At 51.0% G+C, this 27,608-nt stretch overlaps 11 protein-coding genes across 11 annotated transcripts; 6 read left to right on the top strand and 5 right to left on the bottom strand.

Moving 5' to 3' along the window:
* Positions 1-120: 120 nt before the first annotated feature.
* Positions 121-1,102, top strand: L3040_002488 (uncharacterized protein; the record flags this gene model as incomplete). Its single annotated transcript, XM_007289606.1, has 5 exons — positions 121-213; positions 281-478; positions 537-795; positions 850-978; positions 1,029-1,102. 5 exons carry the CDS (start codon positions 121-123, stop codon positions 1,100-1,102), a joined length of 753 nt encoding a protein of 250 aa, XP_007289668.1.
* A 640-nt stretch (positions 1,103-1,742) lies between these two features.
* Positions 1,743-2,664, top strand: L3040_002487 (uncharacterized protein; the record flags this gene model as incomplete). Its single annotated transcript, XM_007289607.2, has 5 exons — positions 1,743-1,754; positions 1,832-1,872; positions 1,939-2,087; positions 2,142-2,531; positions 2,582-2,664. 5 exons carry the CDS (start codon positions 1,743-1,745, stop codon positions 2,662-2,664), a joined length of 675 nt encoding a protein of 224 aa, XP_007289669.1.
* Positions 2,665-3,127: 463 nt separating this feature from the next.
* L3040_002486 (uncharacterized protein) lies at positions 3,128-3,661 on the bottom strand (the record flags this gene model as incomplete). Its single annotated transcript, XM_007289608.2, has 1 exon — positions 3,128-3,661. One exon carries the CDS (start codon positions 3,659-3,661, stop codon positions 3,128-3,130), a length of 534 nt encoding a protein of 177 aa, XP_007289670.2.
* Positions 3,662-4,589: 928 nt separating this feature from the next.
* Positions 4,590-6,306, top strand: L3040_002485 (uncharacterized protein; the record flags this gene model as incomplete). The annotated part of the gene is made up of 5 exons (XM_007289609.2): positions 4,590-4,861; positions 4,920-5,318; positions 5,368-5,454; positions 5,503-5,914; positions 5,965-6,306. The coding sequence occupies 5 exons, from the start codon at positions 4,590-4,592 to the stop codon at positions 6,304-6,306; spliced, it is 1,512 nt and encodes a 503-aa protein (XP_007289671.1).
* A 4,351-nt stretch (positions 6,307-10,657) lies between these two features.
* Positions 10,658-11,530, bottom strand: L3040_002484 (uncharacterized protein; the record flags this gene model as incomplete). Its single annotated transcript, XM_007289610.1, has 3 exons — positions 10,658-10,945; positions 11,011-11,312; positions 11,419-11,530. The coding sequence occupies 3 exons, from the start codon at positions 11,528-11,530 to the stop codon at positions 10,658-10,660; spliced, it is 702 nt and encodes a 233-aa protein (XP_007289672.1).
* Positions 11,531-12,561: 1,031 nt separating this feature from the next.
* On the top strand, positions 12,562-14,618 carry L3040_002483 (uncharacterized protein; the record flags this gene model as incomplete). The annotated part of the gene is made up of 2 exons (XM_007289611.2): positions 12,562-12,734; positions 12,815-14,618. The coding sequence occupies 2 exons, from the start codon at positions 12,562-12,564 to the stop codon at positions 14,616-14,618; spliced, it is 1,977 nt and encodes a 658-aa protein (XP_007289673.2).
* A 361-nt stretch (positions 14,619-14,979) lies between these two features.
* On the bottom strand, positions 14,980-16,694 carry L3040_002482 (uncharacterized protein; the record flags this gene model as incomplete). The annotated part of the gene is made up of 4 exons (XM_007289612.1): positions 14,980-15,173; positions 15,365-16,254; positions 16,455-16,603; positions 16,653-16,694. 4 exons carry the CDS (start codon positions 16,692-16,694, stop codon positions 14,980-14,982), a joined length of 1,275 nt encoding a protein of 424 aa, XP_007289674.1.
* A 571-nt stretch (positions 16,695-17,265) lies between these two features.
* L3040_002481 (uncharacterized protein) lies at positions 17,266-18,410 on the top strand (the record flags this gene model as incomplete). The annotated part of the gene is made up of 3 exons (XM_007289613.1): positions 17,266-17,804; positions 17,856-18,112; positions 18,226-18,410. The coding sequence occupies 3 exons, from the start codon at positions 17,266-17,268 to the stop codon at positions 18,408-18,410; spliced, it is 981 nt and encodes a 326-aa protein (XP_007289675.1).
* A 686-nt stretch (positions 18,411-19,096) lies between these two features.
* Positions 19,097-20,765, bottom strand: L3040_002480 (uncharacterized protein; the record flags this gene model as incomplete). Its single annotated transcript, XM_007289614.1, has 4 exons — positions 19,097-19,466; positions 19,526-20,048; positions 20,145-20,408; positions 20,483-20,765. 4 exons carry the CDS (start codon positions 20,763-20,765, stop codon positions 19,097-19,099), a joined length of 1,440 nt encoding a protein of 479 aa, XP_007289676.1.
* A 3,866-nt stretch (positions 20,766-24,631) lies between these two features.
* L3040_002479 (uncharacterized protein) lies at positions 24,632-24,985 on the bottom strand (the record flags this gene model as incomplete). The annotated part of the gene is made up of 1 exon (XM_007289615.2): positions 24,632-24,985. One exon carries the CDS (start codon positions 24,983-24,985, stop codon positions 24,632-24,634), a length of 354 nt encoding a protein of 117 aa, XP_007289677.2.
* Positions 24,986-26,635: 1,650 nt separating this feature from the next.
* Positions 26,636-27,303, top strand: L3040_002478 (uncharacterized protein; the record flags this gene model as incomplete). Its single annotated transcript, XM_007289616.2, has 2 exons — positions 26,636-26,908; positions 27,058-27,303. 2 exons carry the CDS (start codon positions 26,636-26,638, stop codon positions 27,301-27,303), a joined length of 519 nt encoding a protein of 172 aa, XP_007289678.2.
* Between the last annotated feature and the right edge of the window lie 305 nt (positions 27,304-27,608).

Genomic DNA, 27,608 nt, shown 5'->3' with positions numbered 1-27,608 from the left:
AACTCATATTCGTGACAACTCCATAATATCTCCCCGTCGAACTCTTACATTTTCCAACCCGACCCAACGCAACCCAAACAAACTATCCTTGGTTTCCGAAAACCCACTTCAATATTCAAGATGGCCGATACCACACCCAAGCCCACCGAGACTGACACCAAGCCCCAGGTCGATGCGGCGAAGGAGGAGCCCGCGAAGGAGGAAGCCCCTCCGGTATGCGCGTCCCATCTGCTGCTCTGCTCAATACCGGCTTTGAGGAAGCTCTAGCTGACTGTGATAGACTCTGACCGAGCAAGCTACAAGCGCTGCCTCCGCAGCTGCTACGACCGCCACAGCCGCCGCCTCGAACGTCGCCGATAATGTTTTCTCAATGTTCGGTGGAGGAGCTAAGAAGGAGAAGAAGGATGACGAGGATCGTGGCGACAACTCCGGATCTGCGAAGGCGCAAAAGGCTGCTGCCGCCGAGGAGAACCCAGAGGTATGCAACATTATATCCAGGAAGAAGGCAAACGGATCGGCTGACAATATTTGCGCAGGAGGAAGCCCCAGAGTCCGAGGACGTCCACTTTGAGCCCGTCATCCGACTCACCGAGAAAGTCGAGACCAAGACCAACGAGGAGCTCGAGGAGCAGACCTTCAAGATGCGCGCAAAGCTCTTCAAGTTCGTCAAGGAATCCAACGAGTGGAGAGAGCGGGGTACCGGTGACGTTAGACTGTTGAAGCACAAGGAGAACGGCAAGACAAGATTGGTTATGCGTCGCGACAAGACTTTGAAGGTCTGCGCCAACCACTACGGTAAGCTCTTGCAATTTGGCTTTCGGTTTTGGTTGATGCTGATAATGGCCATAGTTGTCCCTGAGATGAAGCTTTCCCCCAACGTTGGCAGTGACCGCAGTTGGGTGTGGAACGCTGCTGCAGATGTCAGCGAGGGAGAGCCAGAGGCACAAACTCTTGCTATCCGATTTGCCAACTCTGAGAGTGAGTACTGGATCTTCTGCGTCAGGAATCGTAGCTGATCTTTATTTCAGACGCCAACCTATTCAAGGAGGCATTCATCAAGGCTCAGCAAGAGAATGAGGCTCTTTTTAGCGCGGCTACTTAAATCCATCCATGGCGCACCCGCATACGGAGGTAAAACCCTGGATTTGATTCGGCATAGCACAGCGTACACCCCAAAATTGACGAAAGTCACGATTCACTCTTCGCAAATTCATTTCCCGTAGACACCCCACAAGCGCGCTGCTTTTCATGAAAGAAATATTTGAATTCCCCGAAGTGGATCTGGACATTTGATGGTTTACGCCATCATGTCTGAAGATTGGCGGTAATGGAGGACATTGAAGCTTGAGAGTGCCATTTGCCCCAAGCTGAGGCATGAAATTGTAGTTAGACTAAATAGCAGTCCCTCTTCGTCCCCTGTTTTGATTTTTTCCACTGTGAGACAAGTCAACTTTTGATAAAAAATTCTGGACGTATCTCTGCTTAGAGGAGTCTCCTCACGCCCATGTTAATATTGTTTACAATGCTTATTGTTGCTTTCTTTCTTTCTGATTCTTCCGTTTACCTTCCAAACGTGATTCGTCACTTGCGATTCACTCACGGCACTAGTCCGCTTTCCGGGCTTGACCCCACCAAAGCTTTCGGCGCTTCGCGTCTGCCAGAATCGACCTTGCAACTACACAACTCCTCGGACGCCAGATTTCTTCTCCGACAACCCCATCCCTCAACAAACTACCGTCAAGATGGTACAAGATGTAAGCGCTCCATCCTCAATCTTTATAATAAGCTTGCGAACCCTTTAATTCCCTGAGCCGAAGCTTACACCTCACAGATCAAGCGCACCGTGAAGCTCGTCACACAGCAGCGCAACATGTATGTTTCTTTCGTTTCCTCCCAATGGCGCGTGCCAGCCCGCGCTCGTACTGATACAGCTCACAGCGACAAGCCCTCTGAAGTCGAGGGGTTCCCAATGAAATCCTGGAACATTGAGATCTTCATGTTGGACGAGGCAGGGAACGAGAAGCCCGCGACTTGTTTCACGAAAGTCGTGTATACTCTGCACCCTTCGTTCGCCAACCCCATTCAAAGTAAATTAAGAGTTCCGCGCCTGGTTGATGAGAACTAATGTTGTGCGCGCGCAGCCTTCCACTCAGCCCCGTTCCGATGTGAGAACGAGGGATGGGGAGAGTTCGACATGTCGATCGACCTCTACACCTCCGAGAAGGGCGGCAAAAACACTATCCAGCATGACCTGAATTTCGCAAAGAACAGCTACGAGGCTAGACACACCCTCACCTTCAAGAACGCGAGCGCCAACCTCATCAACCATCTCCGTGAGACCGGCCCTGTTCCCGGAGACGAGAACGGGCGCAAGAAGGACAAGAAGCCGGCGTCGAAGAAGACGGGAGTGGTTGACATGGAGAAGCTGGCGGAGGCCTTGGTCAAGTTGAACGAGGATGATCTCCTCCACGTCGTCCAGATGATCCATGACAACAAGTCGGAGGATACCTATACCAAGAACGATGTCGAGCGTAAGAGTCCTTGCTCCACCAAACGTGGATCGCCTCTAATTATGATACAGAGGGCGAGTTCCATGTGGACTTATACACGCTGCCGGACACTCTCCAGAAGATGCTCTGGGACTACGTCACGCTCGGCAAATAGGTTACCTCAGAGGATCTTGCGCTCAATCACGTTTATTGCGCCCTCTCACCCGAGTTTAGCATAAAAGCATAGCAGACTGGCTCGCTGATTTTCCTAAGATTTATTCAGGTTACGACAGGCGTTTCTGCGAATATGGAATGGGGGATAGCATGTTTTCCACAATTTCTTCGTTAATCATTGCGCTCTATTGCTGGAACGGCGTCAGGTCTTTTGCCATCATTTCCGATGGAATGTATTTACGCAGCAGGCGATTCGGAAACTTCATGCATGGAGGTGTAGGGAGGGTCTGGAAAGGCAAAGGGGGGGGGCTAATGGTCGCATGTCATTAGCATTTGCTCTACGGTGGAGCGTTATACCATCTTATTTCGCAGTAGGGGTATCTGGAAACAGAACTTCCCCCTTATTCCTGAACTCCTTCTATGCGTGTGACCCTTCCCGTTTCCAACGCCATAACCCAGAGAACTTAGTCGTCATCACCGAAGCTCAATTTGATCTTCTTCGCCTTCTTCCCCGGCTTAGCCTTCTCCGTCTTCTTAGTTGATGTACTCGGAGTCTTTGCTGTGGCATCTTTCTTCTCTGCGTAGAACTTCTCCGGCGCATACCCATCCCCATCCTCATCATCCTCATCCTCCGCTCCCACAACCTTTCCCGCCTTCCTCTTCTTGCCTCCCCCGATCCCAGCAATCTTCTCCTTGCCAATATCAGCCTTCCCTAAGCCCCCCTTCTTCCCAGCTTCAATACTCCCCTCGACATATCTTTCCACATCCTCTCCAGCTTCTCTAGCTTCCCACTCACTCTTCGTCAGCGTCTCCCCGCTCCCCTCGTCGAAGTACACCGGCTCGTCCTCCGCCTCGTCTTCGGCGGTGCGCGTTTTCTTTGGCCGCGCGACGGTGTACTCGTGTCTGCCGTCTCCTGCGTCATTGTTGGCATGCAGGCGCGCGAGAAATGGAGGGAGGGTGTCGTCGTAGTGGAGGTTTTTAGATGTTATCTTGGACATGATTTTCGTGTTGAATGAGCGGTTTGGAGTCGGGGTTTGGGCGAGATTATGTCTCTTGGACTTCGATGCACTGCTGACATGTGTGAAGGTAGGCTCGATGAAGGTTTGGATAATATGCCCCGATTGTTTGCCTTTGGAATAGAGTAGATGGCCACCACTGTCCCAAAACAAGATACGTCGAGGTTAAATCTCTCAAAAGTCAAAGCTAAAGTTCAGCCTCATCTGATAAGTAAGTAGGTAAGTGAGTAAGTACTTAACTGCAAAATCTACCGGCGCCTATTCTTAGTCTAGAAATTAGCACATTACTCGCTGACATTTGCAACGGGGCCTAGGGGACACCCGCTACAGGCAAAGTTTGATTACGAGGATAAGCGTTCAAGTAAAGCTCACAGGTTAATAAATAAATCTATCATCTGGTCGAGTTCTCTCCAGGGCTCATTCATCCATGCTCCGGCCCGGTGAAGCCGTCTCGCCAAGAAAACTTTTAGTCGAATCCGGATTGGAGAGCCCTGCCAGCCTGCAACCGCTCCTCTAACTTGAGTACCGGTATTCAACTCCAAACCTCTGCTCAGGGCATCGCCGACGACAACTTCCGTCACCTCCCCATCTCCTCCTCTCCTCCCTTCGAATGACCTAGATCATCCTCACTTGCCTTCTCCAGCTGCTTGCGGAAGACGGGCTCCACGAACCTGTCGCGTCATCGCAAAGTGTCTCTTCTCAGAGGGCATCTCCTCCATTCATTCGTTACAGCTATTGTCCAAGAGATCAGATAGGGCCCTTCTATCTGCCTGCTCCTCCTTCGATTCAATCTTGCGCTTCCGAATACCAGTTATAATACCACGAATACCGGAGGAGTAATTGAGGGCTTGGGGCAACTACCGCCCCCTATACCGAGCCTTTCCCCAACGACCCACGCACCACCGCTTCGATGGGTTTCGTACAGAGAGTTCTCAAGCGGGCGCCTGCTTCGCCGCCCCTACCTTCGATCGACGCGGGCAAGAGCAAAGTGAAGACAAATTCCAGACTGGCGTTCTTTCGGCGGCCGCTGCGATTAAAGGGCAATTCTAGCATTTCAATACCCCTTGGCGTTGTTCTCCTGTTTCCTTGCATCGTTGTTGTATTGATATTGGTGCTGTTTGTCCGACACCCTAAATCAGGGGTTGGCATCTTAATGCCTGCTGGAGCACCACCAGCTATCAGGTATGACCATTTCTGCTGGGAGACTTGGAAGCCCTGGGCTGATGCATTTTCTGAACAGGAAAATCAGCGAACAGCATGATAAAGTCTTCGTGACAGGATGTCTAGAGCCCGATACTTCGAAACCGAGAGCGAATGCGGCGTTTGTGGTGTTGGCAAGAAATAAGGAGTTGGAGGGTGTCATTCAGTCGGTCAAGTCCATCGAGAGACATTTTAACAGATGGTACCATTACCCATACGTATTCTTGAACGATGCAGAATTCAACTCGACATTCAAGGAGACGATCCAGAACTACACCAGTGGTAAGGTTGAGTTTGGCACTATCGACCCTAAGAACTGGGGCTTCCCGGACTGGATCGACCCCAAAGTTGCTAAGGAGGGCATTGCTAAACAAGGAGACGCTGCTATAATGTACGGCGGAATGGAGAGTTATCACGCCATGTGCAGATTTTATTCTGGGTTCGTGCATCTGCCATGCGATCCGGGAAGGAGCGCTGACATGGGATAGATTCTTCTACAAGCATGAACTTTTGGCGAAGTACGAATGGTATTGGCGACTGGAGCCAGAGATCAAGTATTTTTGTGACATTACGTAGTATGTTTCTGATCTACGGTGTATCTCACATTTTCTGACACGATATAGCGATCCTTTCCTGAAGATGATTGAGGCGAACAAAACATATGGCTTCACAATCGCGGTCAAAGAATTGAAGGAGACTGTGCCCAATATCTTCAGATACGCATCTGCATACAAGAGAATGAACAATATCACTTCCCAGGGTCTGTGGGAGATGTTCGTCGAGCCGCAACCGGAAGAGCCCAAGGATGTCCCTCAGGAGGAAACCAAGCACGCACTCCCGGAGGAGATTCTTCGTGGAGATCCATCCCGCGCATCCTTGCCAGATATCGATCCGGAAAACATGGAGGGGGAAAAGTACAACATGTGCCATTTCTGGTCGAATTTCGAAATTGCTAGACTCAGTTGGTTCAGGAGTAAGGAATACGAAGACTTTTTCCAGATGATGGATCGCAGTGGAGGGTTTTGGATGGAGAGGGTAAGTCTCGACCAAGACTTGTGGTTTGCAGGATGCTAATTGATTGCAAGTGGGGTGATGCACCAATTCATTCTCTCGCAGCCGGAGCACTCCTTGCTCCTCGCGATATCCACTACTTCCGTGATTTCGGATACAGACATACTACCATCCAGCATTGCCCGGCGAATGCTCCGACGAGGCAGATGCCTCGATCGCCTTTCCTAGAGACGACCACTGAGGACGAAAAGAAACGGCGAGAGGAAGACGAGTATTGGGACTCATGGGATGCACCCAAGGAGAATGGTGTAGGATGCAGATGTAGATGTGACACGGATATCGTGGACGTCGAAGGAAAGCAAGGTTCATGCTTAGCTGAGTGGGTTGACGTTGCTGGTGGCTGGGCAAGCCCTTGATAAATGGAACGAGAAAGATGCATTATAGATGATGGGGGATTTGGAATCACCGTGCCGGCCTCGCTAGTGCCCTGGCTTGATGGGGTTGGTGGTTAAATGGCTACGCACGATCGAGAGGCGGAGGGCTGGATGCCGGCTGTATTCAAGGGAAGCGAGGTATGCATCATGGCGTTTCTGGGCTGGGGCTATTCTATATTTCAATGCTGAAAACATCTTTTGCATCATTGGCCCAACTTCCTTGCTCTTGACGAGGGGTTTGTCGACTGAGAAGTGGTGGTATATATGATTATCTGTGTTAGTAGCACAAAAAACGCACGATGGTGATTTTGTGTTTTGATACCTGCTGGGTAGGGTACACACACCTAACCCACAATAGATCGGGGTTTCCACATTTCCTTCTGCGGGTGAGTAAGTGAGTAAGTCAGGTAGGGTAATTAGGCAAACTGCAGCTTATCGAAAACCCGAATCCCCGAATCTCGCCTCCCTTTCAGTCAGTCTGAGGAGGTACAGTGGTCATGGTATTCCCCCTTGTTTCGACCCACGGCGAAAATTAGCTTAGTCAGGCAATACCTACTTTTAATCGTACCCCCTGATCGGAGTACTAGTCAAAGACAAAGGTTGAGGTTCCTAATACTCTTTCTTCAGCGATGCGGTCAATTTGAAGCGATACGGGTAACAATTTCGTACTTTTTCTTTTACACGCGAGTAATTAACATTAACTGATAACATTATTATCAGGTTTCGTTCGGAAACATGAAATTTGATCGCTAAAGGTATATGTAACTTTGAGAAGATGTCCTTTATGTTGGACCGAGCACGATTGCTGCTATATTCATCGCTCTTTATGAATTTAATGCGAGATTTAGAAGGTCGAGAATCACATATTAAATATATATATATATAAACCACATTATAGTATGTACAATGAGTAAGCTTAAGTAAATAAAAAATCTTTAATATTTATTAGTTGTTTAATAGAAGAGTTTTATATGCGGGCTATAATGAATCGCATCTAATGCGTTGCGCTAATGAATAAAGATGCGGAGCTTTGAAATTGATCGGCGCCCTCAGAAAAAAAGAATACGAATTTATAACGATCGATAGATCTATTATCAAAAACAAAGAGCGATATAGATTTAAAGCTGGCCACTACGATTCATCAAAAGATATATGTGATTATTTGTGGTTATTTGCTTATTCAGCTGTTTATATAATTCTAGAATAACATCAAATAAGCACCGACGAGGTTGAAATACAAAACCTAATCGCGTTTTCCGAAAATCACATTAATTCTCTCTTTTTTTTTCCTTCTCTTTTTCCTCAGAGTAAATCTCACATTAAAGAGCAACAGTATATTTTATTGTCAATTTATTTTGGTTAAGGGGTACGTAAGTAATATATATATATATATATTGCAATAAAAAAAAGGGGGCAAGGGATTGACCGTATTCGCTGAAGATTGACCGTGTCGCTGAAGAGGACTAGGAATTGCAAACCGCAAGCCTTGCCTCTCTGGCTTGTGCTCCGACCTGGGGGAAGATTAGGTCGAATAAGCAAGCAGCAGGCTTGCTACGGTAATATGGGGGGAGGGAACCCGAGGTTACCTAAGTACGGGGTCGCGTATACTCCGTAACTTGCTTGCCTTACGGTGTAATGGTGTACTACCGTATTACCGTAATATCATATTACCTTTCCCTTCCGAAATAAATAAATAAAAAATCTGCGTCGTCTTTGGTAATTACGTAGTATTATAAGCTTATCATATGTATATATCTTCCATTTTTTTCCTAAATTCGCTAGACTCATTCTCTCTCTTCCTATAGGTAGGTAAGTAAGTAAGCCTTTAGCTACCTATACGGAGTAATATTAGCAGCAGCCGCTCGCAGCCGCTCGTTTATTTACCTATACAGACAAACCATACATACATACACACTCTACACACTCTACACACTCTACACACTCTACACACTCTACACACTCCATCAACCCAACCACTCATTCAAACCAAACCACTCATCCCAAGCCAAGATCACCCCCTCCCCCCCCCGCTTTCTCTCTCTCTATCTCCCCCCCCCCTTCCCCCCCCCCCAAAAAAAGGTATCATCGAATGAAAAAAGAAACGAATTTTTTTTCCAAAAAAAAAAAAAAGACAAGAAAAAGGAAAAAGAAAGAAAGAAAAAAATATATATATATATATATATATATATTGAGCGTCGAATAACGCTACGCTAACAATAGTTGAAGATACGACGGACTCGCTCACTCACTCACTCACTCCCTCCCTCCCTCCCCCTACGCCTATGGCAGCTACGGGCGCCTGCGGGGGGGATGGAGGGATGGATGGATATCAATATCAATGTCAATATGAAAATGAACATGAATGTAGATATAAATATAAATATGAATAGATAGATAGATGAATAAATATCAATATGGATAGATATCAATATGGATATGGATATGGATAGATGTCAATATGGATACCGGTAGATATGAATGGATAGGTATATAGTGGAATCAGAAAGAGAGGAGAGAAAGTATACCCGGCCCGCTCAAGTCAAAGTCGACTCCAGACCAAACCCAACCCTGAGATAGGTAGCTACCGTACCGTACCCTAGTAATCCAGGAGAGAGAAGGAACGCTCGCCGTTTAGCGTACTTAGCAAACAGGGAGGATCAATAGTGACGCCGCTCCGGGTACAACGACACGCCTCCCCCTTATCAAGTTGCTTTCCTCGCGACTATACTTTTAGCTATAAATACAACTCATTCCCAATCAATTACTATCAAGCCCTAAAACGTTCCGAGAGAATGCAGCCTTATCCGTAAGTACAGCCCAGCCAAGCGAAACGCACTTACAGTACCGAAGCGAGAGAGAATACCATTTCGCTCTCTCTACTTCTCTCAACCAGCAACTTTATCGTAATCTTCTCACATAAAAGCAGCTTGTGTTTTAAACCAGGGTTTTACACAAGAGAAACGCATCTGTGCGTATTACACATGTGCTTCCGCAGCGTTACTTTACCGTTTGCGAGTACGGTAGCAAGGCGGCGGTGGTTGCATTTCGGATACGCGGGCAATACGTACGTACGTAGGATCCTTCGAGCGCCCTTGTGAAAAAGTAAATGCAAACAATAGGTACCTAGCATGACGTCGCCCTTGCGTTCCTTAAGTCTGAATCCTTTCGAGCATGTGATAAGCGGACGAGGTGTAGAAGCTGCAATAATAGGGTTAGGGACCGGTATTGTAAGCGTCTTTTGCAGCTTAGTAATGGGCTAATATCCTACGCTTCTTTCCAGGCCGTGCTCGAGGAGCGCGCTGCTCTTTGATATAAGAAAGCATTGAGAGCATGTAATAGATGTGATTTGCACATTGGTAATCCAGGGCCGGAGATTCGTTTCGCAATTATATTTTCAAGGAGTTACCTATATTATCGTTAAGGGATGCAAATAGCGAGGTCAGAGTACCGTAGGTGTTCAAAGCAAATATTACGCGAGAGGACACTTGGGATTGTGATATGCGGTCGCCTCTCGGAGCGGCGTAACTATTGATCCACCCCTGTTTGCCAAGCACGCTAAACGGCTAGCCCCCCTTCTTTTTCTCGAATTACTACCGGTACCGGTACTTATCCCCCTCCCTGGATAGAAGGCGGACCCACTTGGTGAAAGCATATTTGGACCTTAAAGCTGACCGATTATCAGATGTAGCAGAACAACATATATATTTATTTTCTCGTATTTGGTAAGTCTTCCTTGAGCATCAATCGTTGCTTGATATCGATTTTACTACAAATTATATAAAGAAATATTGAATTCTTGAGGAACTGCTTCACAAGCGTTGGGGTTACAGCCCACCCCCTGGTCAACCCTTAGTAAAAATATACTTTTCGTCTTTTATTCAGGGGATAGTACGGTACCAGTAGTAGTACCGGTACCGTTTCTCTCGTCTCCAGGAAAGCCCGGCGGGCCGGCGGAGCGTTCCTTTGACTGGTCCGATCGAAGGGATGGACTTCCGACTTATCGAGCCCTTTGTCGAGCTAGGTTGAGCACAGTTTGTCCCAGCTGTCACTCTGCAAAGGGAAAAGTTCTGTCGGGAGGTTGTTAGACTGCGTATTCGAAACAGGCGAGTTTCACGTTTGAGGTCTGAATTAGGATTTGTCTGTTGACTTTCACGGTTTCATGTTGACTGTTCTGTACATCACTTTTCACCTATCCGAAGCCTTTCCTGTGCATCACAAACTTCCCGGATGGCTATCCCAGTCGCGCTCTTCCTCTCCAACGATTCATTACAAAGTTCGGATTGTCATCTTCGGATTCATGTACATTAATTAATCAATCATACCTTCGCATCGCCTACAGGAAACACGCCAAGAACGTCGCCATCCCAACAACGCCCACCCACGCCAGGGACGCAACGCCCGAATACGAGTACCCGTTCATCGCGCCCGGACTAGCGGCCGAGCTCGACGACGCAGCGCCGTTGGCTGGTGTGGTGGAGTCACTGTCACCTGTCCCGGCCGTCGAGGGCGGGAGGGAAGAGAGTGAAGTGTCGGCATTGTAGGTGGCTGTCACGCCTGTCCCGTTCTTGCAAGAGGAGGGGACGGCTGGCGCACTGCCGGCGACGAACGATACTGCAGCGCACTATAGCAATGTTTTAGCCCTACCCCATCTGACGCGTGTGAGTATTGAATGCGTCTTCGACATACCTGGTAGAGCACCCCATCCGGGGAATTAGCTGCAACACCAATCGTGCCGTTGTTGCCGGCGAAACTTTCTGGGACCATGATGTCGCTCCTACAGAACTCGCCCATGTTTTTCTGCTCGATGCTCGCCGAGAGAATGGTCCAGTTTCCGGCGGCGATGGGCGCGCCGATTGTGGCACGGAAGAGCCAGGTCGTGGTTGGGTGGGTAGAGCGCAGGGCGATGCTGTCGCCGGAGACGTGGAATTTGGTTACCTCGGCGCTAGAGAAGTCGACCGGGAAGCCGCCGCATGGGATGACGGATTCCACTAGAGGGGGTTAATTTTGTTAGTCTGGGTGCGGAGGATGAGGGGGTTGCGAGGAAGGGTCACGGAGATGAGAAGAGAGAGAGAGAGACAGAGAGAGAGAGTTTACCTTCTTCATCGAAGCCGACCGACGTGGGGTAGTTGAGCAGGAAATGGGCTGAGGTCTGGCTGAGGAGGAGGGCGGCTGCGAGGCCAGAAGCGAGGCTGGAGAAGGCAGGCATCTTTTGTTAAGTCCGTGTGTGGGGTGTATTGGGGGAGGGATGAAATTGGAAGAAGAACGAGACGGGACGAGAAGAGAAGAAGTCGAGACAAGGAGTAAGAGAGAGAGAGAGAGAGAGAGAGAGAGAGAGAGAAAGAGATCCAAGGATTTATAATCCGCCATTTGCATTCAGCCGGGGAAAAGAAAGCGCGACGCCCCCTCTACTGTACGGTAGAATGTACTACAACTAGGATCTACGTAGTAGATTGATTCCCTTCATCTTTCTGCTTCACCCCTCTCCCCTGCCGAAGCTCCCGAAGCTCCTGAAGCTTTTGCTTCGCTTTGCTAGGCCTTGGCTGAGGTCCCCTTAGCGCGTGCTGTGACTGGTCCGATAGCGCCATCAACCCGATCAGTACTTGTAATCTGCTCAAAGGCGCGCAACCCTGTCTGTCGGGATTTCTGGAACGGTGTGATCGTCCGCCAAATCTCGTGCTCGGTAGGGCTCTCGGTAGGGCTTACCGGTCGGTATTACTGTGCTGGCTGAGTGCTTGCCATGAGGGAGTTTTCATACGAAGTAACATCCGTGCCCGTGACTCCAGGTCCAGTCCGGTCTACCGGTAGTCCAGTCCAGTCCAGTCCAGTCCAGTCCACTCCCACCTCAGTCCGCTCCGCACCTTCCTTCTTTTGAAAAAGTCAGCCACGCTAGCAAATACGGAGAAGCATCCACTTCATATCACATCTTTACATCTTTACATCTTTACACCTTTACACCTTTACACCTTCACACCTTCACACCTTCACACCTTCACATCTTCACATCTTCACATCTTCACACCTCCCCGAACGCTCTTGACTTTCCTTCCTCCGTGCTTGACATCTATCTGCAGCTACTCCCGTACGACTCACGAATCTAGATCCATCATATCAGAGATACCCAACTAACCCACCTGTCGCTGTCGCTGTCGCAGTCGCAGTTGCAGGCCAACTCAGCGCTCAGTCCGTCCCGTCGGCACCCTGTCTATCCCCTCTCTCTCTTCCAAGTCCCCAGCCATCATGACCAGTTCAAGTTATCTGCAGCGCAGGATGGAGGGGATGAGCATGAGCTCGAGTCCCATGTTCAGGACGTTTGACTCCAAGTTGGCGAGAGCTTATTGGTATATCATTGCCGCCGTCTTGGGCTTTGCGCTGTTGCTGAGAGCGTTGGACTACTATCAGACTTGGTCAAGGTTAGCAAGTTCCACGATACTGGCACTGGTGGTGGCAGTACCTCGCGTCAGAGTGCAGGCCTGACGTCTTCTTCAACCAGACTCCGTGTATGCCGGACCCGAAAATCAATCAAGCACCCCACGAAGGTCAACGGCGTTCCGATGCAGTGCTATGCGACAGCCACCGCCATCCTCCGCGAAGCAAGCTATCCCCAGATCTATTTCGGCGGGCTGTTCTCGTGGCTGAGCCCACCTCCCCTCGGGCGCTTGTTGGTACTCGGCTGTTACTGGGCTGTGGTTGTGTACATGATGACCTACAAAGCCATCATTCACGACGCGAATTACTACGAGAGACTCGGATTCCGAAATGCATGGATCTCGGTCACACAGGTCCCGCTCGTTTACCTTTTGGCCACGAAGTCGAGTCTCATCGGATTTATCCTGGGAAGCTCGCATGAGCGGCTCAATTGGTTGCATCGGTGGGTGTCGAGAACCTTGCTGCTGACCGTGACAGTTCACGGAGCATTCTTCGTGACTGAGTGGGTGCGAGCGGACTTCTTCCAGCTGGAATTAGAGATGATGCCCATGGTTAAGTACGGCATGGGAGCATGGGGCGTCCTCGTCTGGACGTTCTTCGCCTCCCTCCCACCCTTACGGGGGATGGCCTACGAGCTCTTCGTACTGCAACACATCGCAGCTGCAGGGGTCTTCCTCTGGCTACTGTACGTCCACGTTCCTGACTACGCCAGATACAACATCTGGTTCGCCATCGCAGCCATCTCCTCGGACTGGATCCTCCGAGGCTTCCTCACGATTCTCGGAAACTTCCGTCCCAAGTCCAAGAAAGCCTGCAACGGTACCCAGCGTATCGGTCACGAAATATCTGCCGAAGCTCTTGGCAAAGACCTAACAATCGTCACGATCAGAGACGTGCACATCTCGTGGAAACCAGGACAGCACATCTATCTCTGGCTTCCCTACCTCGGTCCTCTTGAGTCCCATCCTTTCACGATAGCTAGCCCATACACGACGGGGGCGGATTGCCATTGTAATGAAATTCAGCTTGCGATCCGCGCGCACTCGGGATTCTCACGTCGGATCCACAATTTTGCAGAGGAGAACGAGGCAACCGCGAAGAATTCTCTGACAGGCTTCATCTCCGGACCTTACGGGGCACCACCTCACTGGGAAGCTTTCGAGACGCTGGTTCTGATATCAGCCTCAACAGGGGCATCCTATACCCTGCCCATACTCGAGAGTCTCCTCGCGTGCCCGACGACAATCTGCACTCGGCGGATCTCCTTCCTGCTGATTGTCAAAGAAAGCTCGCATTGCGAATATTACCAGAATCGCCTCACTAAAGCGTTGGCACAAGCTGAAGCCCGCGGCATTGACCTAGATGTCGAGATTGCGGTTACAGGGCAAGCATCATCGCTCGTTGAGAGTGATCGCAAAGATAGCAAAGCCCTCATAGATACCGTCGTCGAGGAAAGAAAGTCAGGATCAAGCATCGATGAAGGGACAGAAGAAGAGAAAGCAAGTATCCTGTCCAAATCAGATTCCATATCCTCCCTTTCCATCTCCAAAGCACCGCCTTCTCAGCCCGTTAAGAATAGTAAATTCTGCTGTAGCTGCAGCGACGGCCCGGGACCGTGCTGCTGCGCCGGCCCTAGTGCAGTCACGAGGAGGGAGATTGTGTACTCGTACGCCCGGCCTGATATAGGGTCATTCATCAGGGGTCCGGTCGAGAGGACAGGCGGCGAGACGTCTGTTGCAGTATGCGGGGGCAAGTCGCTCGTGGCTACGGTGAGAAACCAGGTGGTGCGGCTGAGTGATGATAGGGGTGTGCATAAAGGGACGGGTGCGCAGGGTATACATTTGCATGTTGAGGAGTATTCTTTTTAAGAGCAGGGGGGGCCTCGGGGCCAAATGTTATGAATAATGTGGTAATGGATATGAAACGCTGCTTAGAGATGATTAGATTAGATAATTCAGACAACATACTGCAAAGAAACAAACATGATTGTAACATGGATTTTGGATTTCGGGCTGGCTGCATGAAGTTCGTGTCAAGTGTTTACATATAGTAGTAGTAGTACCACGGTACAGGCCTAAGTATTACCCCTCGAGGGTGCCTCAAAAGTTTAGTTTCTACTCTAGACCCCCTGGTTACCCTACCCTTGAGGGGTAATACTTACGCCTGGGACGTAGTACGTCCCCCGGAAATCTTGTTACCGTATCCTACGCAGGCCCCCAAGTCTACGTTTTACAATTCCATATGCTCGGCCTTGTGTTCAGACTCAGATTCAGGCTCAGGCTCGGGCTCAGGCCCGATACCAGACATGTCCAGGTCGCCGGTGCTGGACTCGTACCACTCATTCGTGGTCCAATCCGCGATGAGCGATTTTGCGTTCTCGGAGAGGGCGTAGTACCCGGGATTGTCCTTGGGGAAGAACATGCCTGGCGGAGTGGAGTGGTTAGCCAAGTAACTTACTTGACTTGGTTTCTCGCTTACCCCCTTCCCCTCTCCCCCCTTTTGGCGGGGAGCAAAAACACTCGCTTACTGTTCTTGAACGAGCTGGAGGAGAAGAAGATGAAGATGGGAAGAGAGGGGAATGACGGGATTGAGAGATTGGAATGAAGGAACTTACTAATATGCGCCCCGGTCTCGTCACCCGCTGCATCGTTAACCGCCTCCCTCCAGAAATCGCGCCCACCCACCTTCTCGTCCCTCCCGCTCGGCAGGTTGCAGAAGGTTCTCTGGTGACCGACCACGCTGCCGACCAGGGTCGTACCGTCGCTCTTACTCAGCGCCTTGCTGCCGAGCCGCGTGTATATGTTCGCCCAGCCGACCCCGAGCTCGCGGTTCAGAGTCACGAGCGAGGAGACCCGGGTACGCAACTCTTCCCCTTTCATCAGGCAGCCCACGAACTCGAGATGGGATCCGACCCACGACCAGCCAGCTGTGATCTGGTCCCGCTTTAGATACGCAGCTGCGGCGCCGCCTGCGACTGCTGCGCCTGCTCCGGCGAGAGCGGCGAGTTTCCCCCACTTTTGCCAGGCAGGGACGACTTGTGCTGCTGGTGTTGCGGAGGAGGAAGTAGCAGATGGGGGAGGGAGGGAGGCGAGAGGTTCTTTCTTGACTTTGTCTTCTTTGTTGACTTCGCTTGCGGCTTTGGATCCCCATATTGCTCCCGTCAGACTAGATAGTTGTGTTAGAGCAGATGAAGCGGTGTTGTAGTGGCCTTCTGCGCCATGGGCTACGACACCAGGGGATATTCCTAGGTACGGGGTGTCGAAGGCTAAGACGCCGGAGATGTAGGGGAACATAAGGGAGTTGATTGAGGAGGGGTCTTTGGGTTTTGAAGGAGAAGAGGATGACGGCCGCGAAATGGCGAGGTCGTAGGTTATAGAGAGGAGGGTATCTGCGGCGACTATGCCGCCCATGGAGTGTCCGATTAGGATTGTGTGGACCGAGGGATCGATGGTCGGGGAGGGAGTTGAAGAGGCGACTTCAATGTCGATGACTTTCTCGAGGAGCCTTGGGGGATGTTTAGCTGGGTATTCTCCGCAGATTGGGTAAATATGAGGATTTAGCATATTTCCCGGCTCGAACTACCAAGTTCTGCAGATGTCCCAGATGACTCGGGAAATTGAGGCTTCCCAAAGTCGCATACTCGACCCAGACATTCAACCCCTCTTCTGCATCAGTGTCGAGGAAAGCGCGTATATTCCACCTACCAGTCTTTGAATCTGCTCACACATTCTGCCAGATCTCCTCTCGTCTCGAATTTCGGGTACACGATGGCGCGGACATCGACTTTGGGCAAGGCATGACTGACCAGAGCCCGCAGATGCTCGGGGAAGCCTCCGAATGTGTCGTCGCCCCCCTATTTCTCTATCAACGATTGTTCTGCAGGTTTAGAGGGACAGTCATACCTTGAAGCCGTGGATGAAGCACAGCAGAAGCGTCTTCTTCATCGTGGTATTATCATGTTCTACGTGGACTCGTATCTGTGGAGCGAAACGAGTTGATCATGGATGAGTTTCTTATCTAGCAGAGCCCGATAACTTCTGGGTACAGACTCGGACTCGGACTCGTACTCGGCACCGGAGCTTTGGTTGCGGGAAGTGGGGTCAGAGTCAGACTGCTCGCTAGAGCTCGAGTAGGCGAGTCGGAGCACAACACAACATCCCCCTTCTCTTGACACGAAGCGTCGAATGGATTTGGATATAATGCAGCTATCTTTGTTTACCTACTGTCAGATAAATGTCATGCCTTGAGATCTGTTTTTCGTTCCGCTCGTACAATGGATTTTGGCTCTCTCTTTGTCCTTCCTTCGTACCTGTCAGCAAAGACATCCTTGGTACCGGTACTTTTTTCATCCAGTCAGGCCCAGTCACTCATCGAAGCTGTATCGTATCTGACATCATCTTATTCAATTCTCGTGACACGTTGCACCCAAACTTTCTAGATCAAGATCTAGCCCTCTTCATAGTAAGTAAGTATCATATTCATTTCTTCTCAACCTCGCCTCCGTAGCGTGCGAACATGAATCGAAACGCAAATCGAGACTCTCAAGACAAGGGATCGCGCCCCGTGGGCATCACGGGCAGGGCCGTATTTGGATTTCTCGATTTTGTCACGGGCCGTGGTAAGCAAGCCCAATGGTCAACAAGCTCAAAATCCAGTCGCAACTTTCGTCAACCATCTCCCAATACAAGAATCAAGAGCATCTACCAACCTCCACCAATCACCCCTTCCCGAGTCAAGAGACCTCGATCTCTTACTCCGACTCCTTCGACCGAGAGATTCTTCAGCTATGATGAGCAGAACCAGTCTTCGCTATTCAAACTCCCTCCAGCAGCGTTTGCTTTACTCTATCAGTATCTTCTCGGTGACAGGCTCATTCATATTGTGGTTTCAAACGACGGCCTTCGACACAGTCGATGCCAAGTCGAACTTCCGAACCATCACGACGAATGTCACGAACAGCGCTGCCGAGGGCTCAAGCTCCCTTCCGGTCTCTATACCGACCGTTCTCAAGTCCAAGACAACTTCCTCCCTCTACTTCAGACATGTAGAAAGATGTAAGATCCCCCACACAAACTCCAAGAGGCATCTGGAGCTAAGAGATCCAGCTATTCTTCAGCAATTCACGTCCTTTACAAGAGTAACATCTTCGACTTCGATAGTATGGAATCGCTCCTTCGCCTTTCCACTACTATCCTTCCGCAGCGCTTTGATAGCATCCAGCGTCTGTCTCTGGATTTTCGCTTTAAGGCTTCGTTCAGATTCGGTCAAGGCACGCCGTCTACAGATTGGCCGCGGTGGGAGCGGTTGTGGAGAGTGATCGGTAGTATGGAGGGGTTGCAGGAGGTGTGGGTCAGGATCGAGTGTATGTATCTCGCGCGCGCCTTGAAAATCCACTTTCGAATGTCCCGAGGTCTCGCGGGAATATGTCATTTCTCCGAAAGACTGTAGGTTTGGCCAAAAACTGACTTTCTGTAGGGCATAAAGAGGACGTCGGGCTGGTGAAGGAGAGAATGTGGCTGGATGAGCTGAGTATGGTGAAGCGACTGAAGACCTTCGAGGTCGAACTGCCCGGCCTGAAGGAACATGAGGTTCTCGTCGATGAGAGCTTTCGGAGGCTGCATGGGGAGTGGGAGTTTGTTGTTAGGAGGCGAGATGCCTAGACGACGAAAGCACCAAGTTTGGAAGCGGAAATCTGTAAATATCCCAGTAAGTGTTGGCTCTCCCTTCCGCGCAGAATATGTCATTTCATGGCAGGAATCTTGTTGGTCCGAATATACGAAGCATTAGAATCCCTGCTCTTCCTCGCAGTATACCGCATCGAATATCAAACTTATCATTTTCACGTCGAGTCTGCATGCTGGGCCGCAAGTTTAGTTTCCTCTTGGCATTAGCTTAGAAACTTCGGGGTCTGGATATAGCAGCTTTCCACTGAGGATTCACCCACTTCTCTTCATGTAGCGACAGCTTTCCTCGTACGGGTCGTGTTTCTACACCCGGTTGACTCCTTTACCTATACAAACCGACTCCCGGTACCTTTCCAAGCCAGCTTCTAGATGAGTTTCCACACGGGCATAGACCCCGCTCGACTAGTGCCCCGGAGGTATTAGATATTCGCATTTGGGAAAGGATTGCCTGCAGAACGAACTCTATGGGAGCTCCGGAAACACGAGTAGTCACTTGGGTTGTAAGCGAGAGCCTGGAATGACCGACAGAAATGCATGATCTCGAGAAGATAAGAACCGAGCCAGATGTGTGATTTCTAAACTGAATGTCGAAGACGACAGCGTTATTCGGTTTAGATACAAAAGGCAAGGCGCTAGCGAGAGCGATCCTGGCTGTAGATACCTCACACGATGCTAGGATCCCGCCTCAGAACCTCACGGCCTTCAACAAATTCCGGCTCGGGATCGTCCGTGATGCCCGCGAGCTGGGTGACGACTGCCGCGCCAAAGAAGTCCCCGCTCACGTTGACCACGGTGCGGAAACGATCCAGAAACCAATCAAAGGCCACGACGACGGCGTACATGCCGGTGATCGGGACGTCGATGCTGTTGGCAATCATGACCGTCAACACCAGCGACGAGCTTGGGATGGGCGCCGCTCCAATCGTCGCCACGGTGGAAAGGAGGCATATGACGATGTAGTCCACAACCTGCAACGTGTGGCCCTGGGTAGCCGCCAGAAATACCACGACGATGGGAAAGTAGATCGCCGTCCTGTTTGCAGCGTGTGTTAGCATCGTCACCTGCGTTCATGTCTCAGGGCAGCAGCTCACCCATCCATGTTGATCATGGTCCCGAGAGGCACCACGAACTGGGTGGTCATCTTGGGCAATCCTCGGTCCAGACAGCACTGGAGCGTCACGGGAAGAGTCGCAGCCGAAGACGCCGTTCCCCAGGCAGTGATCCACGACTTGGAATTCTTCATCCAGTACACCCACGGATTGGTCTTGGTGACAAAGTAGAATATCGCCGAGAGGGCGACGAACAGATGGATGGCCATCATGGAGAGTGCCCCTCCTACCAGGATGCCCAGGTTGTACCCGATCTCGGCGATGTTGAGTCGGAAGAGGTTGGGCAAGATCAAGAAGAAGACACCAATGGGAGCGAGTTTGATGAGGAACGTGACAATCGTGATGACAATTGCTTCGATCTCTCGCACTGCGCGAACGATACCGGAGCCCGGTTTCAGCAGATAGCCGCAAACCATGGCGGCTATGAGCACGGCGAGCAGGTCGTCGTTCGTGAGAGCGTAGAAGACGTTCTGGGGGATAAACGATTCAAACAACGAAAGGATGACTATTGAACACGGTAGAGTCAGTACTGCTGCGCTGAGCATCTATGGCGAGGCCATGCAACGAACACCCTCGAGGACTGGGAAAAGGAAATGCCTACCTTCGTGCACCGGGGTACTGTCGCCAGTCTCGGCGAGTTCAGTGCCCCTGTCTCCGAGCGAATCTTCCGACAGTGAGTCTGCGCTGGCTTCGTCGAAGAGTCTTCGCCACACCAGGCCGGTGAGGAGAGCGCTCTGGATGATAGCGATGAATGTTGTACAGAGGAAGTATCCGATGGTCCAGCGGGCGATCGCAGCACCGCTTTTGGACATTTCCTTGAGCTGCTGAATCGCAAGCACAACAGAGGTGACAATCAATGGCAGGACTAACGTCAATAGTCAGCGTCGCTGTTCCAAGCCACGACTCGTTGTTACTGTGGGGGTCGGATCGGGTGCATACCAACGGCTCGAAGAGCACGAAGCCAAAGAGTACCAGGGATCCCGACAAGCACACGAGCTGAAGTTGGGATATCATCGACGGTCTCGCTGATCGTGACACCGAGAGCGATGGCGAGCAAGGCCGCCACGACGATCTGGGGTGCGGATCCGGGCTCTTTGATGGAGGACCACCAGGGCCGGTTCTCTTCTGGTTTGGCGGAAGAAACCTCTACTGCGGAAGACGTCGATGGGGACTGGGAAACGGTCCCCTGCACATCGTTCTTAACAGGCGTCGGCTTCTCCATTGCAGGATCTCTGGCAATCAATCCTGTTGTCCGTTATGGGAAGAGCACGATGGATTGCTGTTCGTGTAGACCTCCCGCTGTATAGGTCTTGGATGCTCACCGTTGGAGACCCAGGTTAATATACCCAACCAGCCACCCGCCTGTCCTCTCCGTTATCACCAACGGCGGGCAGGGCTGAGGCCAAGACGGAGATACTGCAAACTTCTCCCATTATCTCTCCCAAGCTACTACGTATGCAGAGTGCTGAGAGAGAGCGGTAACAAGAATCCGTCGATTCTCTGATTCGCGGTGTTCAAGAGTGACAAGAGAATTGGCTCGGCAATCTGGCCACTTACGAAGCGAACAACGAGCAGACAAGACTCTCTTGGCCTTGCCAACTTCCCAATTGATCTAGCTCTGGCCGATTAGGCTCGAGGGTTCTATCGCATCCACTCATGGCTGGTTCCGACCACGCGGGGTCAACAACAGGTCCTCCTTGGCTTCGCTTGGAGCTCTTGAACTATATGTATTACTTGCAGTAGAACTGTCCGTAGAAAATGGTTTTCCCGCGCGACTTGTAGTAGTACTCACAGTAGCAAAGAGGCAGGTTCGTGATTCACAGCCACATACCTACTCTTCTTCGAAAGGATAAGAAAGGGGTCGAGAGAAGCAAAGAATAGTCTCTTCTCTGGGCTCCGACTAGTGAATCGTAGAGCGGTGCTTTCTGAACGGCTTAAAGCCCTGTCAACTCTACCGCACAGACTAAATACCGGCTCAAAGATACTATACTTTTCCAAGGCTCAAAGTAAGTTGATCGGTTTAAAAGCTGGTACTACGTAAGATCCCTTGCAGAATTATACTTTCTCTCGCCGTGTACGTAGTATTCATGGGAGGAGAGTACTTGCCCTCCTTCTTGCACCGCACAAGGTACTTCTACTAAGTATCTAACTCTCCTGTATGGTAAAAACAAATCGCGACCTGAGATTCTTCGCAGCCCATCGAAATAGGTAGGTAGGTAGGTAGTAGGTAGGTTCTCTGCACGAGCTTACTTACTACGTAGTACATCCAAGCACGAAAGCTACTCCCTCTCACGACCTGACGAAACGGGACACGCCTGCAGACAAGCAGGCAAGCAGGCATATCTAGATTCCAGAGAGGCAATCGACAAACAACCCCCTACGGAGCTGGATACGTACGTACGTAGTACGTAGTAGAACGGGGATCGAAGCTTTCTGTGCCTTCGATTGTGGGAACACGGTTAGGCGATCAACAATTCACCGGGCGGCTTTGGGAGGAGATTTGTAGCGATATACGTAGTAGTAGTAGTTGTAGTTGTACGTAGTACTATGTATGTTCAAAATCCCGAGAAGATTCGAAACGCAGCGTCCTGCGCAAACGGTTCGTTGTCTTTTCATCTCATCTCATCTCATCGCATCTCATCTCATCTCATCTCACCTACCGTAGAGACAATCCCATCAAGCGTGGAAATCTACTAGTACCTTGCCTATCCACCCAATCCGATCGAATCCCTATGTACTATATGCTCTTGTACTCCGTCAAAGCCAAGAACCGTTACTACTATAGTAAGTATTGCATCTACTAGTAGTAGTACTACGTAGTACTTACTGTACTAGGTACTAGGTACTAGTACTTTACTTTCTATAGTTGTACCAGTACCGTACCACGGACGGACTACCTACCCCTCCTCCTCCTCCTCCCCCCGGTACCGGTAGCATACCTACCGTATGCCTGTCCTCCGTACTCCACACGGTACGAAAAGCGTAAACAAACAGCTCTTGGCGCAGAGACTTCCTGCGGCACACCCAAACAGACATACCTTTTTTTCTTTTTCTTTTTCTTTTTCTTTTTCTTTTTCTTTTTCTTTTTCTTCTTTTACTTCTTCTTTCTTCCTTTTTTTTCCTTTTCTCTTCTTGGCTCGATGCATGCTTGACGAAGCGGCGAAGCATATCTGGCTCTGTAGTACTGTAGTAGAAGTAGGTACGGTACGGTACCCGTACAGAGGATTTACCCGAGCGCCCGTTACTTACGTACGTACTGTACTGTGCAGACGCAGACGGAGTACCTACCGGTCGGTACCTACGTAGGTAGGTACCTAGGGAGCCACCCACTACTTACTACTACCTACTCAGCCACCCAACCCAACCCACCCACCCACTCCGAAGGAACGGACTCGCGTGTCTAGCTAGGTAGGTCTTGCTAAAGGCCAAGAGGAGATCGTCTGCTAGGTCTGCGTTCGAGAAGATGGGTGATCCTTTTTTTTCTTTTTCTTCTCCTTCTTTTCCTCTCTGGTACAGTAGAGTTTTGAATTTCCTTTTTCTTTTTTTTCTTTTTTTGAATTTCTTTCCTTAGATGGTTGGTTGATTTGTTGATACTACAGTACTACGGTAGGTACGTATGCAAGCCCCTCCCCCCCCCTGGCCCTTTGAACTAAGCATCCATCTACTACCTACACACAAACCATACGTAATCGAGACCCTGTTCGATCGCGACGTTTTGCCTCCTGGGTACCTAATCGCAAGCAGATACTACGTACTACTACTTAAGTAGGGTGAGTAGGGGTCAGCAAGCGGCTCGTCGTCACCAAACCAACAGAGTAGTACTTCTACTGTACCTACTCCGGAGTACGTCAAACTCTACGGCCTCTTTGACCTACCGTACCGGTACCCTTGTGGCCATTGTGGCCAAAACCTCTCCTTTCCTTGCCTTTCCTTTCCTTTTCTCTCCGTCATCGGCAGCTCCAGATGGTGTGGCTGGGGAGATTGTCCGGGGATGGATGGATGGATGGATGGATGGGACGGAGGGATGGGTGGATTGATTGATTGTACTGGGCGTGAAGCACGTAGAGCACGTAAAGCACGTGTAGCATGTTCGGGTACTATATACACAGTACTACGTAGTACGTCGTACATACTACGTACATAAATACATACATACGACTACGTAGTACATACAGTACATAGTAGTACTGTAAACACATCCATCCTTGACCGCGCTCAGAAATAAGCGTCCCTGAAAGCCTTGTTGTCGGCGTAGTATGGTACAGTATGGTACGCAGAACTGTATCTCGGGCGTGAAATTTGCTTTTGCCCTGAAAGAGAGAGAGAGAGCGGAGGGAGAGACAGAGCTCCGACTGATCCTTGCCCGCTTTCTCTCTCCCTGCTGCTCGTAACCACCCTCCTTCTGAAGACCCTTCCTCCCAGATACTTCTACTCTGAGGGACCAGGGACTAGGGAGTACCTGGACCATCTGAACGAAAGGCTAGATATCGTTTGCGAGAGATCGATGACCGAGCGGGCGGGGTCTTCGAGAGCACCCGCGAGAGTATCATTGCGGACGCGACGAGCGGGGATGCCGGCGACGGCGCCCCCGGCCCCGGCCCGCTGAGATCACTCAGATCGCTCGCGGCGGTGCTTTTCCGCTCGGGAACGCCGCGGGCGCCGTACCCGTATCGATTCAGCCCTTTTTTTTTCTTTTTTTTTTCCCCCATTCTGGGAACACCGCTGCGACCGATCACTTGGTGTACTTGTTGAGATGGGACCACTGTGATCCGGTCGCTGCTGGAATTAGTGCTGCGATAACCCCCCCCCCTTCCCCCCAACCGGTACAGGTTACAGGTTACATGTTGACCCGACGGCATTTGGTGAAGAGTAGTTGAGATGAGATAAGTCACCGATGGGATGAGGGTAAAGTGGCAGTTGGAGAAAACGAGGGATGAGCTAGAAGCTAGAAGCACAGCGTGAGCGAGGGAAGCCTACAACACAAGGGAGCGGCCGAGGACAGAACTGAAAGTCCAACCAAACGGGATGGATGGAAGGAAGGAAGAAGAGGGGCTTCTCTTTTTCGCCTTGCGTACCGACGGAGAAGCTTCAAGACGCGATTCCCATTCTGCGAATCCCCGATTCCAGCTCCGAGCCCTGGACAAAGCTGTCAGGAAACAATGACTCCCAGCTGAGCACGGTAGCGGGAGGAGAAAGCCGCCAGGTGAACCCCAGTGTCACTTGCGTGGGGGATGCCGCGAGGCGGTCGCGAGCACCATGATGACCCTGTGCTGTGTTGTGGTTGTAGTTTGGAATCTCATCGTCGTGAGCCCCCGTCCCGTGGGCTCTCCAGAGATCGCAATGGGCGCCGCTGTTCGGTGCTGGTGATTCGTTTTGTGGTCTGGGGTCTGGGGTCTGGGGTCTGGGGTCTGGGGGGAGGAGCTCGTCGCCCGCTGTGGGCATGATCGAGAGCTGTAGTAAGGAGTCAAGAAATCAGCATGTACATTCGCGTCTGGTCTTGCTTGAGGAGCCTACGAGACGTCTGTCTGACTGTGCTCTCATCAGGCTCTCGGGACGCGTAGACGGATGTCACTTACAGGAATCCAGGTGGCCCTCTCATCTTGCGCCCCCCCCCCATCCCCTCTCCCTTGGGGCTTGTGTCTTGACTGTGATGCAAGTGAAAGTTGGACGTCTCCCACTTGGAGCACACCGCGCTGATCGCGCTGTGGGTTCTCGTCCCCAGAGGGATACGAGCCGCCCTGGACCTGCCGTTAAACCAGTGTGCAGATCCCCATAGCGCGCCCAACCCATCGTGAGTTCAGCGGGGAAGGCTTTCTGTAGCCTGGCTCATCTCTCAGAGGCTTTGTGGATGTAGATAGATAGATGATGATGTGGGTATCCGCGCCGCCCTGGACCTGCCGTCAAACCACAGTGCAGATCCCCATAGCGCGCCCAACCCACCGTGAGTCCAGCAGGAAAAGCCTTCAGTAGCCCACCTCATCTCCCAGACGCTCTACGGATGTAGATAGACAGACAGACAGACAGACAGAAAAACGAAGATAAAGATGAAGATGTAGCCATTCCGCAACTCAAGTCACAAAATCATAGTCTTCTTCTCCTCCTCCTCCTCCTCCTCCTCCTCTATTCCCCTCTCCCCACGCTAACGGTGTGCGAGGAAACCCAACCCAGGGCTCTCTCTCTCCAGCGCACTTCTCCGCGCGCGGCAGAAAGAGAAACCCCCCCCCACGTCCCCTGAATCACCAGTCCTATCTCCACCAGCATCCTAAAGACCTACCGCGGAGTCTAGCTCCGATACCCCCCCCGTGGCGTTGAGATCGGCTTCCGCCACAGCTGCGCTGCTGCGCGCGCGTCGGAAGTCGCGTGCAGTGTATAGTCGTGTATTGACATTCAGCTCGGTTAATTTTTTTTTTTTTTTTTTTTTTTTTTTTTTTTTTTTTTTTTTTTTCGCGCCCGGGTCGGGTCGCTTCGAGGTTTAGCCGACTATAAACAATCCCCCTCCCCCTCCCCCCACCCCTCCTTGAATCTGGGTTCCTGGAATCTACCTACTACGATGGGGCAGACGCGCTGGCTGGATGGCTCCTTCACGTGGGACGTACCGGGCAAACCTGGGAGCTTCTGTGATGGTAGGGCGTTTCTGCAGGCCGGGCCGGGTTCTTGGTAGTCACCATGATAGATAAGACCATGTCATTTCTTGGTCCGTTGAGGTTGAAAGGGAAAAAAAAGACAGCACCGAGAAACATCGCCGCGTTCTTAAACGACGATCTCTTTGACGAGTGATTGAAAAGAGTAGAAAGTGTATGTAGGGATACCAGAGGAGCTCAGGATGCCGAGGAGAACAATTTTACCAGGAAGCCTTTCTGGAAGTGATTCTCCTGATCCGAATGCTCGCACTTGGAACCAACCAAGCACGAGAGCGGCACTCGGCGAGCGCTTCAAATGAGTATCTTAGATTTTCCAAGTCTGGCTTCCACGAGCCTCAAAACCACGCGAGAATCCATTCCCCGAGGCCACAAATTCAAAGCGCAAACAACCCAACGTCAGGAATCCATCACCGTCACAACAGAACCACATCGTTCCAGCTTCCCCGTCAAGATGCAACAGCCAGCGAAGCCGCAAAGCAGCATTACTGCCGCTATCCAAGCTCGGTATCAGAAGATCCGAAACGACTTGTCCGCCGCTCGCGCCCGAGAGGATTCGGACAACAGCTTCTATGCGAGCTTGGATTACGCTCTCCGACCAGACGATCAGGGCGCATCTACGGCGGCGAATATACACGGGCACAAGACGCGGGACGAGCAGGATACAATCATCCGCAAGGCAGTCTTCACTGCTGTCTATGTTCAGGATATCAGCAAGCTCGTCACAGTAAGTGTTCCTTGGGATGGAGAGATCGAGGTGTGACGCACGCTCTTCCGGCCTGGAAGTGCGTCAGCCAGCAGGGCCGATGGAGAAGTCTACCCGATGGAGGATTCATTCGGCTTCAAGAGAAACACTAACAGAAGATCGAACTTTAGTTCCAATACGTCCGCTTCCAGGGCTGGAAGCTCGTCGGTCTAGATCAAGACGGCGATGCTCTTCCCGTCATTTTTGAAGGGGACAGCGGCACTGCCGGCAAGGACCATCAACACCCGGCGCCGGTCCCCAACGCGCACGACGACGTGTTCGACGACGGCGGCAATTACGGCCGGGGGAATGCCATCGTCAGTGGTGGTAGATACGAGCTTCCAAGACCACCCGCCAAATCCCCACGCCTTCATTGAGTAGCCCGCGAAGAGCAGACAGTTCTGGAGTGTCTGGTGACTGGTCTGTCCGAGGAAAACATTCACAAGCGCCTCATATTCCCTTGAGCTTTTTGGAAGGGGAACACCTAATGGCAGAGGCGATTGAAGTCTGTGGAGCCGAAATCATGGATGCGACGAATTCGAGAGACGAGCGCTCAGAAGTGGGAGCTCGATTGGAGAACTAATGAGAGCTGACCCCATCAAGGAGGTTTTAGTTGTGATGGACTAGTCTACACCCCTGGAATGTGGACAGAGAGGCCTGCTTACAGTATTAAAGCTGCCAG

Source organism: Drepanopeziza brunnea (assembly GCF_022702325.1).
Source record: "Drepanopeziza brunnea f. sp. 'multigermtubi' strain 214-2 chromosome Unknown ctg3, whole genome shotgun sequence".
NCBI classification, from domain to species: domain Eukaryota; kingdom Fungi; phylum Ascomycota; class Leotiomycetes; order Helotiales; family Drepanopezizaceae; genus Drepanopeziza; species Drepanopeziza brunnea.
Note: the sequence above shows the minus strand (reverse complement) of the source record. Positions and strands in the feature narration are given on the sequence as shown.